At 33.6% G+C, this 15,199-nt stretch overlaps 1 protein-coding gene across 6 annotated transcripts in view; it reads right to left on the bottom strand.

The window, feature by feature from the left end:
- Window positions 1-15,199, bottom strand: part of CCDC88A (coiled-coil domain containing 88A) — a 121,697-nt gene that overhangs the window by 73,803 nt on the left and 32,695 nt on the right. For all 6 annotated transcript variants that reach the window (XM_064572495.1, XM_064572496.1, XM_064572493.1 and 3 more), the window contains exons 4-7: window positions 11,636-11,705; window positions 9,594-9,652; window positions 3,783-3,866; window positions 1,612-1,752 (exon numbers count right to left, since the gene is read on the bottom strand). In XM_064572495.1, the coding sequence (XP_064428565.1) occupies window positions 1,612-1,752; window positions 3,783-3,866; window positions 9,594-9,652; window positions 11,636-11,705 (354 nt within the window). The remainder of the gene's footprint in view (window positions 1-1,611; window positions 1,753-3,782; window positions 3,867-9,593; window positions 9,653-11,635; window positions 11,706-15,199) is intronic.

The raw sequence follows: 15,199 nt of genomic DNA, 5'->3' as shown, positions 1-15,199 counted from the left end.
TTGAGACAAGAGAATGCCACCACTTTTTTCTTGTTAAGTTCAACTAAAATGCTTAATCAGGCAGGATGATACATTTTAAAAGGTTTTTCAAACAATCAGTATAGTGTTTCATATTCCTTAGTTTTGACACAGATCATATAATGACAAACATTTTGTTCTCATTTCTCCAAAATAATATCCTTCTTCACCCATGTGAGATCAAACAATTCATACATGCCCTCAGAAGCTGGAGGACACCTTATCAAAATACAAATAGAAGAAATAAAAATAGAAGAATGTTGTAGAAAATTAATAAAGCAGTAAAAAGATGCTAATATAAAAAGAAGATAAAGCACATGGGTCAAAACTCAGATTGAAAATGAAATAATCTAAGTATCTCAGGATAAGTTTGATATATATTAGGGACATTTTTTCAATTCACTCTTCCTTTGGTCTTAACGGTTTTGGGCTTTCTAAAAATTAGTTGTTGCTCTAAATACTTCTTTATTTCCTATCATTTCTTCTCTTTTAATGCCTAAAGAAAAACTGAAAATCCTCATCTATAGCAACATGAAAGTTTTGTTCAGAAAAAAGAAAAAAAAAATTTAGGAATTTCTTCTACACAAGTCTTTCATTAGCCCAAAGAGTAATCAAATTCTCTGTAAATAACCTCAAAACTGTCTCTTCCAGGGGTGCTTCAGTGGTGTAGTCGGTTAAGTGTCCAATTCGGTTTCGGCTCAGGTCATGATCTCAGGGTCCTGAGATTGAGGCCTACGTTGGGCTCTGTGCTCAGTGTGCAAAATGCTTGAGATGCTCTCTCCCATTCCCTCTGCCCCTCCTGCTCATGCTCTCTCTCTCTCTCAAATAAATCTTTAAACACACACACACACACACACACACACACACACACACCTGTCTCTCCCATGTAAATGGAACAACTGATCAAAGCTACACATTCTTCCGAATGGCAGAGTACTTTGGTCTGCTATTAACAAAATATTACTCACCATCACATGCACAGAAGTCTAGACTCCTATAAAATTATTAGCTGTTTTCAGAGAGTGCAGGCAAAAAACCTGGTGCAATTTTACTCTTTTAAAAAAGCGAAGTACTTTCTTACAGGAGCCTATAATAATTCTTTTTTAAAATCACACCTCATTTACGGACTACAAAAATTTGAGACCTTTTGTGAGACATTTTATTCAGAACACCTGTTATTCTCCTTTTATTAAACTTATTTTTCCAACCTCAAAATGTGGCAATAAAACTAAGAAATTAACCTTAAGCAAATTCTCATGCTTCAAGGCAATGATTTTTCCATTTACATCAATAGTATTTTCAGTTTCACACTTCTGTACTGTTGCCAGAGCTGTGGGGATGACTTAAAAACACACAGGAACAAAATCAGAATAATAATTTAAAAGAAAGGGGAAAAGGATATCTAACTGCAATCTCTTTACTAGCAATTTGGGGCTCTTATCTACCCTTTTTCGTTCCTGTGTTGCACAAAAAACAGACATAAGGTACTTTATTACCTGTCCCTAAGAAACACAGTATCAATTTTGAAGATCCTCTGAAATCACTGTTTTTGGAAAGCAAACTTTCACAATATACTGAAAGAAATTTACAAACCTCTGATTGTTCATCTCTCTCATCTATAAGTCTTTTTAGATGTAATGCCATATTTTTCAAGAGTGGTTCTATTTCCTCTTGAGACATATCAGTCACTTCCATCCATTGCAGATCAAACACATTTTCCTGATTATGGGTTACCTTTAGCAAAGCAACCAAAATAAACAATATTTTAGAATGGCTATTACTTAAAAACTGATTTCATTTTAGTACAATATTAGCTCAAATATCATATATCCCTTATCATAAAAATATGAGAAGTAAATATGATGCCTCAAGAACACTTGAAACTTCAGATCACTACATCAAAAACTAATGATGCGGGGCAACTGGGTGGCTCAGTCATTAAGCGTCTGCCTTTGGCTGAGGTCATGATCCTGGGGTCCTGGGATCGAGCCCCACATCGGGCTCCCTGCCCTGCGGGAAGCCTGCTTCTCCCTCTCCCACTCCCCCTGCCTGTGTTCCCGCTCTTACTGTGTCTCTCTCTGTCAAATAAAGAAATAAAATCTTAAAAAGAAAAAAAAAACAAAACTAAGGATGTACTGTATGGTGACTAACATAATAAAATTAAATTAAATTAAAAAAGAACACTTGAAACTAATGATGAAAAGGCTAATAATAAAAATTATTTTTACTAAATATAAACTATAAATAAATTTCTATTTGTTTTCCTGTTAACTAAAAAGTAAAACATTTAATTCAGGCATTACTAGGGGAAGGTAATATTGATACGTTTGACAACTGTTTTAACAAAATCAGTTGAACTTTTGAACTTTTCTTTAGGTAAGACTAAATTTATTGTGCTTGATTCAAAAGCAAAAGTTTTTTAATCTTGTAGGATATATGTTATTGCACTTTTATATTTGAAAAGCTACATCTTTAAAGAGTCTGAAGATGACACTGTCACAGAACCTTAGGAGAAATGGACTACTAACATAAAGATTTTTAAAAGAATGGAAAAGTTACATAAATGAAATACTTATTTCTTGCTTTCCTTTTCTCTTTGTGAGTCTGATATTCTGCATTAACTTTCACAAGAAACCGCAAAATAACACTTTGAAGAATGATGGCAAATTTAGTAACTTGCAATACTTAGCATTTATTCAAAATAAAATACAAACCACAAAGCTAGCATACACAAACAAACGTATATAAGGGGAAACTACCAAAACCCCTCCCCTGTATCTTGTGGAGTACTAATATGCTTACTGTTGACAAAAGTATTATAGACAAGAGAGCTGGACTCTAAGAATACTAACGAAGAGGAAAGATGATATACACAACACAGGTTATTCAAATAGAGAATATTTTAAACACTACCAATTTTTACTATTTAAAAATTCCCTCCCTTAGTTTTCTTTCTAATCAACATGTAAAGTTTAACATGATCTAGTTCTAAAAAGTCTCGTTAAGTGTATAAGATTAAAAAGCTCAAGACTAGATAGATGCAGAAATAGCAGCTTTTAAAATCCATCTGTTAATTATTTTAATTACTTAATATTGCACAATATGTCCTAGACTTAAGTTTTTATATGGATGTTACAAATGTGTTATAATTCAAGTAATATCTTCAATAAAAATTATACTGTGTCCATTCATTCAAAAGGAAATCACTGGAATGACTTAGTACTTAGATTATCATCTTACCTCTCATTTTAGTTTTGAATTACAGGCAGTGATCCACTTTCTGCTGCTTCCATTTACAATACTGTTCATTCTGTGCTAACAAAGACATACACTTCATTCCTTAAACACTTCCTACCTAACGTCCCTATGGATAAAGGCAACAGTACACGTTAGTTAGTTAGCACTGTGCCATGAGGATTCATTTAAGAAGTTATCTCTAGGGGGGGTAGCGGGATGCGTTAGCCTGGTGATGGGTATTAAAGAGGGCACGAACTGCATGGAGCACTGGGTGTTACAGGCAAACAATGAATCATGGAACACTACATCAAAAACTAATGATGTAATGTATGGTGATTAACATAACATAATAATTAAAAAAAAGTTATCTCTAAAGAGAAGACGATAATTTGTCTAACAGCAGGGTTCATCTGTACCTGACCTTGATTTGTTCTTGCTTGTCCTAGGACTTCAAGTATGTGGGGAGATATAAACACACCACAATCTTCATAAAAATTAGTATATAAAAACTGAGTATAAGTTATTACCTCTTGAATATGTGCTGCAACTGCTGCTTTTGTATCAAAATCTAAACCTTGAATTCTTTCAATAAATTCTTCTTTTTTCTGACACTAAAAGAAATAATAAAATGATCATTCACGTTTTATGGGCTATAGTCCTTAATATGTTGTAAATAACCAAAAACTCATCAGGCCAAAAAACTTGGTTATGTTTTGAACAGTACAATGAGGGTTTTGTTTGTTTTGCATTTAAATGGCCTAATATACTTACCTACTGAAAAGATAACAATTTAGAAATATTTATTTAAAAAGCATAGCACCGAAAACCCATGCTATTTTTATGCTGTAAAGTTCTAAAGTGGGAAACCATTACACAACCCATCTGAGGTCAGTACAATATTATTATGCTAACTTTACAAACAGAAAAGTAAAGAATCAAGAACTTGTTTCAGAGAGGATAAGTTACTTGCCAAAAAACACAGTGAGTCAGTGGCAGAATTCGGAATACAGCCAAAAAGCTCAGCCAGTCTTTGGCTATCATCAAACAAAACAGGCTTTCTTCTTGGGAAAAAAAAATTGTAAGCAATTTTTACTTCAAGCTTACAATCCATTCTCACATCTTCATCCTATCAATCTTAATAAAAGAAACCTACTTTTGAGGCCCAGTTCAACATTTATAAGGTAGTACAATAAATATTTGTTTCTACCATAACATAAAGTTACCAGGGGCAAAATTTAAGAGTATATATACAAGTACACATGTACTGAGTGGAATAAAATCAGCAATTTTTATTGTATAACTTTGTAAAATCTTTATATAAATTAAAAATATTATGATGTAAACCTAATCTTTTTCTTTTCAGTCAGTACTGAGTAAGAGTTTAACATGCATCTTAATATCTCTGCCTCCCATCTACATCTCTTAAACTGCAATCCAACTGCTGGTATAACTGTATTCTTGCAGCTACCAAATGAGAAGTGCATACAAAACAGACAGCACTGCCTTGTCTAGCTTAGTTGCATCTCCGGGGCCAATTACCCAACTACTAGTGAAGAGAATATACTCACAAAAAGAAAAAATTGGTCCTTTGATCATTAAGAAACTTAGCAAGGTTCTGCTTTATACTCTATGTATTTATTATATCAAATTATAACACTCTACTTCTATTGCCTACAATTTAACTTAACACATTCCCATTGGTAAAAATAGTTCTGTGTCCTGTAAAAACAAAATTATTAGAATGATATAATAATACTTAAAATTAAATTACTAAGAATGTACAATTTCTAGCTGTGACTAGGAAATCGAGTTTTGGGGGGATGGGATGAAAATTAATCAATTTAAAAACAAGAATTTTTTTCATCTAGTAAATAATATTTGACAGGTCTAGTGAGAACAATTAAGAATGACTTTCTGATAGTACATTTGCAACATAATTAACTTTTTAGGTATGTTATGCCCAATTTTTAAATTTAATGCTTCCAAAGATGTTGACCTATGTATAGTTTTCAAGCCAATGAACACATAAAATAGCAGGGTTATGATGACTATGACTCAGTGGAAGGGTCTCCCAATTCAACTGCCATATCTTTGTCTGCCTTCAGTTCAAACTTAACAAATATACTTCCCTTTTCTAAGCCCTATAGCCACTGTTTCTTCACTTACACTATCTTTAGGAGCTCATCCTTTAACATAGTCTCAACACAAATCAATGAGAATTCTTCTTTTACTCTTAAAATACCCACATTTTCTACTAAATCTCATCTTTATTCAAACTCTGAAAGTTTTTAAGAATTCCAAATATGCTTTATAAATAGGTTAGGCTTTCTTAAAGAATACACAATGAAGGTTATAGGATCTTGAGGGATAGAAAAGAGAAAAACTATCAAGATGGAAAAGAGAATGAGAGAAGATAACAATTCCGAAGTTGAATAATTGGACCAAACTTTTTATATCAGTGTTGTCTAATATAGTAATCACTAGCTATATGTGGCTACTGAACACCAAAATGTAGCTAGTGCAACTGAGAAATTAAAATTTTCATTTTATTTAATAGTAATTAATTTTTTTAAAAGATTTTATTTATTTATTTGACAGAGAGAAAGACAGCGAGAGAGGGAACACAAGTAGGGGGAATGGTAGAGGGAGAAGCAGACCTCCCGCGGAACAGGGAGCCTGATGCGGGGCTCGATCCCAGGACCCCGGGACCATGACCTGAGCTGAAGGCAGACGCTTAACCACTGAGCCACCCAGGCACCCCAATAGTAATTAATTTTAATTTAAACAGCCACATGTGGCTCACACTGGCTACTGTATTGACAGCCCCATTCTAGAGCATAAAGTCTGGTGTTAAAAATAGACATATAAATAGCTTTACTTCCATCTATGAAGACTGTTGTGAAGAAGACTAGATAATCATCAGCAAATTGTTTTTTCCACTTAAAATTAAGCTCTCTTTTATCTTTATATAAAGTTCTTCATGTGTTATGGGCACTAAAGTTATTTCTAACTCTATTATAGCAACTGATATCTAAGTCAGCAGATTACCATGATATTCCAAGAAAAATGATACAGGGAGTTACTGTTTAACAGGTGTAAAATTTCAGTTTTGGAAGATGAGAAAAGTTCTGAGATGGGTAGTGGTGATGGTTGCACAACAATGTGAATGTATTTAATGCTAATGAACCGTACACTTAAAAATTTAGTGGGGCGCCTGGGTGGCTCAGTCAGTTAAGCGACTGCCTTCAGCTCAGGTCATGATCCTGGAGTCCCGGGATCGAGTCCCACATCGGGCTCCCTGCTCAGCGAGGAGCCTGCTTCTCCCTCTGACCCTAACCCCTCTCATGTGCTCTCTCTCATTCTCTCTCTCAAATAAATAAATAAAATTTAAAAAAAAATTTAGTAAAATGGGGGCACCTGGGTGGCTCATTTGGTTAAGCGACTGCCTTCGGTCGGCTCAGGTCATGATCCTGGAGTCCCTGGATCGAGTCCTGCATCGGGCTCCCTGCTCGGCAGGGAGTCTGCTTCTCCCTCTGACCCTCTCCCCTCTCATGTACTCCCTCTCTCTCATTCTCTCTCTCTCAAATAAAAATAAATAAAATCTTAAAAAAAAATTTAGTAAAATGGTGAATTTTATTTATAAATTTTCCCGACTAAAAAAATAAAAAAACAATATCAGCAAAAAATTCCCTCTTTATATTAAGCTACATTTGCTATTTTCATGTATTCTCAGAAAAGAAAATGCCTCAGCTAGAAGCTATGTATTATTTTATTTCCCCAAAATGTAATGGGATAATTAATGTTCTAAAATGCTAATTTTTAGGATGCTTTACAGATAACTGCTAGGAAAACAACAGGCTATATAGCCCTCAAGCTGACCAAGTTCAAAAATAGTTTTCTGAATCGAATACTAGTGTTAGAATTGCTTGTGAGGGCACACATAAAGGTCAAAATTTTAATTCCAATCACACTTGACACTCAGTTGCTTTCAACACTATGCAACCTTGCAAAAGCCCAAAATAAATAATATTTTTGGGATACTGAATAGCCAGTACTAATATAAAACTAAGGTCTGCTGAATTTTACATTGTCTTTGAAGAAAAATATTTGTAAACAACATACACTACAAACATTTTTCCTTCTGTGTAGGATGATTTTGCTTGAGAATCTCTCAACTATCTCATGGCTGGGATGCAGAGCCATGTGTCCATAAAAATTTTAGCTGATGCTCAGAACTGGTTCAGAAGATGTGTTATCCACTAGAAAAGATTCTGGTGGAACTGGACTGGTTTAATTAGTCAATAATGGAAATATCTAAGCCCTTGCCTTGAACAGTCTTCTTTGTATTCAAAGTTATTCCTGTGAATTTATATATAATCAAGGATAAAAAAGTCAATTATAAATTTATTCTGTAAGATCTTTTGACAGAGACTAATTTACTGTTTTTGAATGCTACTTCCCCTTAAGAATTTCATACTTTCTTCTTCAAAAGAAACAATTTTTTTCCAATTTCCTTATGCTTCCTTCCATTTCTATTTCTTTTCATGAATATAGTATCTTTTAAAACTTGTGGCCCACTGAATTCTTGGACTTTAGTATCATACCAGCAAACTTTAACTTACTATTTCTACCTACAAATCACAAGTATAACAGATAAAACTAATCCTGATGTGGAAAAACATATTTATGCTACTTACATATTGTATTAAACATTAGACTTTTAACCTGTTGAATTACACAAGGATAGATTTTCTGTAATAGAGATTACATTCTAGAAAGTGTACAAACAATACTTGTTAGCTGATTGGTTTTGTCCTGAAGTACATTTTAGCTCTTCAGTATCAACAAAGATTTCTAATTGTTCATATAGACAGTTAAAGGCTGACAGGAGATTCTGACCGTTACACATTTTATGTCATTTGCGTCAGTGGCTCCCAAATACCGACAGGATGAAATCTAAATTCTTTTTTTTTTTTATTAACATATAATGTATTATTTGTTTCAGGGGTATAGGTCTGTGATTCATCAGTCTTACACAATTCACAGCTCATGATGGTTTCTTTTATATTTTAGGCTTTCCCTAAACTGTTCATAGAAAGTCCTTCATTCTGCTCCATTCCCACTGTCAATTTTAGTAACCAGAAATAACAACCAATAGTAACCAGAAGTTACAACCAAATTTATGCTGTCACTATGTTATTTAAATTTACATAACATCCACCAATAGAGGGTATTTTTAAAAGCAAATACAGTATTCAAGGCTGTAAATAATTAAGGACTGTGTTTCTAATTTAGGATCTGATGACCAAATTAGAACAGCAATGACCACAAACACTATTTTTACTGAATATTTAATCAATTATGAAGTAAACACCTGTATATTACAGAGCATGAAACTTTAATAACATGCATTGTGTAAGTCTATACCTCCCAAGCAGTTAGCTCTAAAAGCCACACTCTCTTGGAATTATAATTTCTGGCAAATGTATGTAAAAAATCACTTGTGGTCACAATATTTGTTTATAAATAAATTCATTCCAAAAATAATTGAGACAGTTTAACACTGTAATCACTTACCCAAAAAATGGCCGATTAAAGGAAAAATCAACATAGAAAAATAGGTTTTGAAGTCAGACCAGAGTTTAAACTTAACTCTTTGGCCTGTTGGCAATATGAATCTCAAGCAACCATCTTGGTTTGTCAGGGACAGTCCCAGTTTACACAGGCAGTTCCACTGTAATTGTTAACAGTACCCTTTCCAACTCTCAAAAGTGTCTTAATTTGGGTAACTTAAATATCATCCTATATAAACACCAATCTTCTTATGTGAGAAAAGATATAAGAAAACCTATATAAGAATCATACCTGACACAAAGTATGTATTCAATATATCATAGCTGCTATTTATCACTCATCAAAAGCAATATAATAATAATCCAGACTCCAAAATAACATTTTTCATAATTTCTGCCTCTTTTTGTTGTTAATCATCCCTTCTGTAACATACAAACATGCACACATAAATCATAAGGATGTTTTGGGAGAAGTTTTTAAGAGTACCTCTATGGAAATTTGAAAAACTTGGGGCCAATAAAAGGCTCAAAAAAAAAAATACAGTTTTTAAATAATACAATTATCTGATAATATAAGTACAGTTTGAAATAAAATAAGAGAATAAGTGTTTTCCTGCAAAATCTCCTTAGAAGGTTATAGTTATTTAAAAGTTCCTAACATAGACTTTGAAAAACCAATAGCCCATCTTTAAGTCTTTCAGAAACTAGAGCCTGAAAAAACATAGAGTTATTAAAATGAAAATACAAAGAAATATTTTAACTTACCTGAACTGCACAACCCAGTAAAAGTAAAAGCAACTTTTTAACTTCTTCTGTGCCTTGTTCTGCAATAAAAATGATTGCTAAGTACTACATTTTACGTTAGTTCAACTCTCTTACTTACATTGGTAGAATCCCTTCTAAAGGTAATATCCACAACAACTTGACCCAAGGATTAAGTATGCAAGTATAGTGAAGAAGTCAAGAAAGCAGCTGTGTGCACAATGTGGTGAGAGCAGAAGAAATGGGCAAGGATGTCAACTTTGAAGGGCTGCAGCATAGATAAGATGACCTTCAAGGCTTTATGCAATAAAGTATGCTAATTATATAAATCCACTAGTTTTCCATAAATGATTATACCACACCCGTGTACCAAATGAACTGCTGATATAGGGACATGCCACACATTCAACCAAATGGTTCCTAATAGGTCTGGCTTCTCTTAGGCCTATTAGCATTTTCTTTCTAACACTCCTATCTTATATGATCCATCTACCTACAAAATTTAAATGGCTTTCCACTGTGTAGGCGAACCTGGATCAAAACCTTAAATGTTACAGCAAAGCTGATAAAATGAATGTATATAATAAGCTGGATAAAGTTAATGATTTGTAACAGAAGTGGATAGTATATTTGCTGGTGAACAATACTCAATTCAGATTTTCTCAAAACATACAGCAGCTATCCAAAAAAAAGTCACTTCTTTGGGCTAAATTTCAACATCAGGGCAATCATCTATGACAAAGTCCAAATCTTTCTTCAAACATTTCCTCTTACTCTCCAGCAAACAACCTACTTTCTTAGCCACACTAATCACCCTTCCCCAAATATATATACATCCACACTCGTCTGCCTTCACTTCTGTTACTCTCTTTGCTTGTCTTTCTTCCCTACACTCATCCCTCTAGGGAACTACTACTAATCACAATCCTAGGCACAGCTCTAACATCTCAGTGTAGTCTTCCCTGGCAACCGCCCACCCATGGTCCCCAACTCTCACTAATCTGCCAACTTTTAGAATAATGGCTCCATATTTTATATGCCTGATACTTTTATATAGCTCTATTGTATATTAATTATTACATGATTTCCCAGTCATCTGTGTATCTCTCACCAAAACATAAGATCCTCCAGAGTACAGACCATTTTCTTTATATTCCTGGTCTCTATAATTTGGTAGGTAATTACTAAATTCATGTAAAACTGAAAATAATTCCATTCTACATATAAAAATTTTTTTTCATTTTTTAATTTATATAATCAAATATCCCAGAATGTCTCTAAAGACTATCTAAACTCTTAATTCACCTCATCTAAGTGGTAGTTTCCTCAGGAAAAATTCATGCTTGATTTTAGTTTTTATTTTGGCTTTATTTTTGTTTGTTTGGAATGAGAATGGGGGGTGGGGTTTGGAGAAGATATACTTAGATTTGGGTTACGGGTAGCCTAAAAGAATAAGCCTGTTGTTGAATTGGTTAGTAGCTACTAATTTCCCTAATTGTTTAAAAATCAAAACTCTGAAGAGGTCACAATTAAAATCTGGCAAAAGGCAGAAACTTCTGAAGAAAATAATTTAAATGATCTAAGAAAACTGCTTCTCACCTTTCCATTTAGAAGTAGTTTAATATAAGCTAAACATCAATCAGTAAAATCTTAGATTCAAACAGCTCTGGCAATGAAAGATAGCAGATGTATGAATATAAACTTAGAAATTACTTCAAAATCACTTCTTTCCTTTAATCTTATACCCATATTATCTTCTATACTTGTTTATAATGAGACACTAAAAATCATTACAGAAATGTATCAACTTGGTAGAGCTGAAAAAAACACTGGACTTGACATAAAATGTATGTCTGTAATATATAGACCTCATCTACATATTACAAATATTCTGTTTATTTTCTCTCTACAAAATGGAGTATCACCTCTGACTTTCCCTAGAGTCATGAAAAACCTACTGTGTTCATATAAATGAGCAAGATCTTGATAAGCATTACAGTATTACACAAAGACTATTATCACATTATGCCAATTTTAATACTTACCAGAAAAAGGATTTTTGCCAATGATTAAGACATTTGGCAAGGACATCATGATCAATTGCTGCAAAGTCTCCTGTAAAAAGATATCCCAAAGGTTGTTATATGGGTAATGCTGACTAGATAATTATCAACAAGCTATAACTTACCATTTGTGCACTTCTCTGTAGATATGCTATACTGCAATTAAAAAGCTTTTAAAAAGGTGAAAAAAGTTATCCAAGGTCTTAAAAAGACTTATGGTTTCACTCATATGTGGAATATAAGGAATAGTGCAGAGGACCGTAGGAGAAGGGAGGGAAAACTGAATGGGAAGAAATCAGAGAGGAAGACAAACCATGAGAGACTCTGGACTCCAGGAAACAAACTGAGAGTTACAGAGTGGAGGGGGGGTGGGGGGATGGGGCAACCAGATGATGGGTATTAAGGACGGTACGTAATGTGAAAAGCACTGGGTGTTATACACAACTAAACAGTCATTGAACACTATATCAAAAACTAATGATGTAGTATATGTTGGCTAACTGAACATAATAAAAATAAATAAATAAAAAATAAACAAAAAAATGAAAAAAAAAAGACACCAAGATCTTAAACTTTTTGTAACTTTAAGTTAATGAATTAAGTAACAAAAATTAAAATGTCAGCTAGACTTAATAACACATCTATTACCTACAAAATAGCGGTGCCTGGGTAGCTCAGTTGGTTAAGTGTCTGCCCTCAGCTCAGGTCATGATCCCAGTGTCCTGGGATCAAGCCCCACACTGGGCTCCCTGCTCAGTGGGGAGTCGGCTTCTCCCTCTCCCTCTGCCCCTGCTTATGCTCGTGCTCTCCCTCTCTCACTCACTCTCTCTCAAATAAAATCTTAAAAAAAATAATACCTACAAAATAAGTGTCCAAGTAGAACAGGTCTAATATTTATTATTTGGAAATCTGAGTTTTAGGTGTTAGATACTTAAACAACATTCCTCAATAAAAGATCAAGCATGTGTACGTTTTTGACCTTTTGTTACCTCTCTTTAAGGGAATTAAAAACCTCTATTAAAATTAAAGAAGCTAGTTACTTCATTAAAAATTGTATCGTCTGATCATTTTATGCCTGTGAACTCTTCCTCAGTCAATCATTATTTCTCCCTTCTATCTACAATAGATGTTTTACTTAGATTTCTGTCAAACTTTCAGTGACAAGAATATATATACATTCTGATAGTACAGGGTGATTCAGAAAGAATTGAATGCTTTCATATTACTCATTTTAGGTAATAACTCAACTATGCATCTTCCATTTATCCTACCCCTTTTTTGAGGAAATGAAGGAACACAATGTGTCTATCATTACTAATAATGGCATGCTACAAAGGGTCTGAGATGAAGTAGACTACAGGACTGATCGGTGTCCTGTGATACTACCGAAGCTTTGCAAGATTATAGAAATAACTGTGAATGTCCTTACAATTTGGTTTTCACTACATATTCAGACATAACTAGTTCCTAAGAAGTTTTTAAAATTATTTCTTTCTGAGTCACTCTTTACTTAATACTATGATGAGGGAGCAAATATCATGAAAAGTTAACTTGTACTGCTTTTTAAGATGTGTAATTCTAGATCCCATAAAGCATTTTCCCATAGCCAGTATGTGACATGTACCAGAGGCTCATTAGAATTAACCTTTTATCTTTAATTCTTTATAGATATGTATGAGAAAGTTTCAAAACATTTTCTTCAGCATTATATTTACTAGCCCTTTAAAAACTATTACCAAAAACATGCATACATTTAAAGAAAAAGTATATACTCTGTATGTGTATCTGATTAGATAAGTAATTAAGAGTAAGTGTCAAAAACTGCTAAAATCATTTACTCCAAAGACTGAGACCGAGTCTGGTTATTTAATAAATGAATTTTCCAATTCAAAGCAAGTTACCTCAAGATGGAATATGCTATTAGCTAAGTAGGTAACAGCTAAATGGACTTAAGGGAATAAATTTCTAATTCTTCTAATTTTTAGTTTCCTTGCCTTGAAGCAAAATTATCAGGACTATCATTGTACATATGTAAAAGAAATCATAAATAAGAGCTATATAAAAAAAGCAATCACTATTTTGTCTCTATCCCATTTAGTGGATAGTCTAAGTCTGAACAAAGAACATTCAAATTCAGTATCATAAAAGGAGGCATTAAATTTTAAGAGATCCTGAATTATTAGAAAAAAGCTTTATTTCAAGATAAAGGATTAATTCTCATTTACACCTTTTATTTTGGGATAACATGAGTGAAAACTGATAAATCATACTAGAAAACATCAACTTTTCAAGGCAATTTATTATATTGATTTACCATGTAATATCCTATGTTGGTACACGGTTATAACAAAACGGTCCAGGTGAATAGTAATCTTCAGTATGGTCACTACCTGTTCCTCCACCCTCTTCCTCAGTTGGCTCCCTACTCTCTGCCTACTCTGTTACCCCATGCCTCATGCTAACTCAGTCTCTTCACAAAGACGAAAGCCAATCTCATGGATTTTTTTCACCATATGGTATCATCAATGACCTCATGTGTTTCACTTTTACACTGTGAAATTCTATTATATTTGGATGAGATACAATTGCTACAGGAAACTGCTAAATTTAAAATTATCTCCATGTATCTAAAAATGTACTTTAGTATAGTAGAATCTGATACCTAGCATAACATGCTGGTGGAGTACAGTCCGAATGCCTAGGCTTAAATCAAAGTTCCATGACTTACTATGTATGTGACTTTTCTTGGGAAGGGTAGGAAATCAAATGAACGTATAAAGGTATTTTTTAAATGATAAAGGTTACAAAATATTAGTTAATAGGAAAAAATCTACTTTTCTACTCTACTTTTACTTTACTTCTAAGTATTAAGTTTGTTATGTCTGAAAGTACTAATATTAGGCAAGGCAGCTAAAAACTACACAAATTTAAAAAAAAACCAAATTATTCTAAAAATCTCTGTTTGGTTCTATGGGTTCTTCACAGGATTCTGGTTACGTTTTTGTAAAAATTCCTATTTCCCTATTCTAATCTTACAAGTAATATTGAAAATATAGAAGACATAAAAGATATTAGAGGCTTAAAAAACCTGATTGCTACTGTTAAAGCTCTATTATATATCCTCAGACTTCCCAGACTTCACCTAGTTCTAAAGATGCTCATCATTAAGGTGCTAAAGAAATGGAAAAATAGGGGCGCCTGGGTGGCTCAGTTGTTAAGCATCTGCCTTCGGCTCAGGTCATGATCCCAGGGTCCTGGGATCGAGCCCCGCATCGGGCTCCCTGCTCCGCGGGAAGCCTGCTCTCCCTCTGCCCCTGCTTGTGTTCCCTCTCTCGCTGTGTCTCTCTATGTCAAATAAATAAAATCTTAAAAAAAAAAAAAAAATGGAAAAATACTACACAAATGAACCCAAGATAAATATGACTTTCAGCAGGAGAAACAAATTAATTGAAGGGTTAAAGATGATAATATATATGCATATGAACTAGTAAACATACTTCACTTTGTTAGAAAAGTGATTAGAAACATACAAAAAATGTATGGAGA

Source organism: Mirounga angustirostris, unplaced genomic scaffold, assembly GCF_029215605.1.
Source record: "Mirounga angustirostris isolate CCGP_5_RB_7025 unplaced genomic scaffold, mMirAng1.0.hap1 SCAF_10, whole genome shotgun sequence".
NCBI classification, from domain to species: domain Eukaryota; kingdom Metazoa; phylum Chordata; class Mammalia; order Carnivora; family Phocidae; genus Mirounga; species Mirounga angustirostris.
This window is presented reverse-complemented; position numbering and strand designations above follow the sequence as displayed.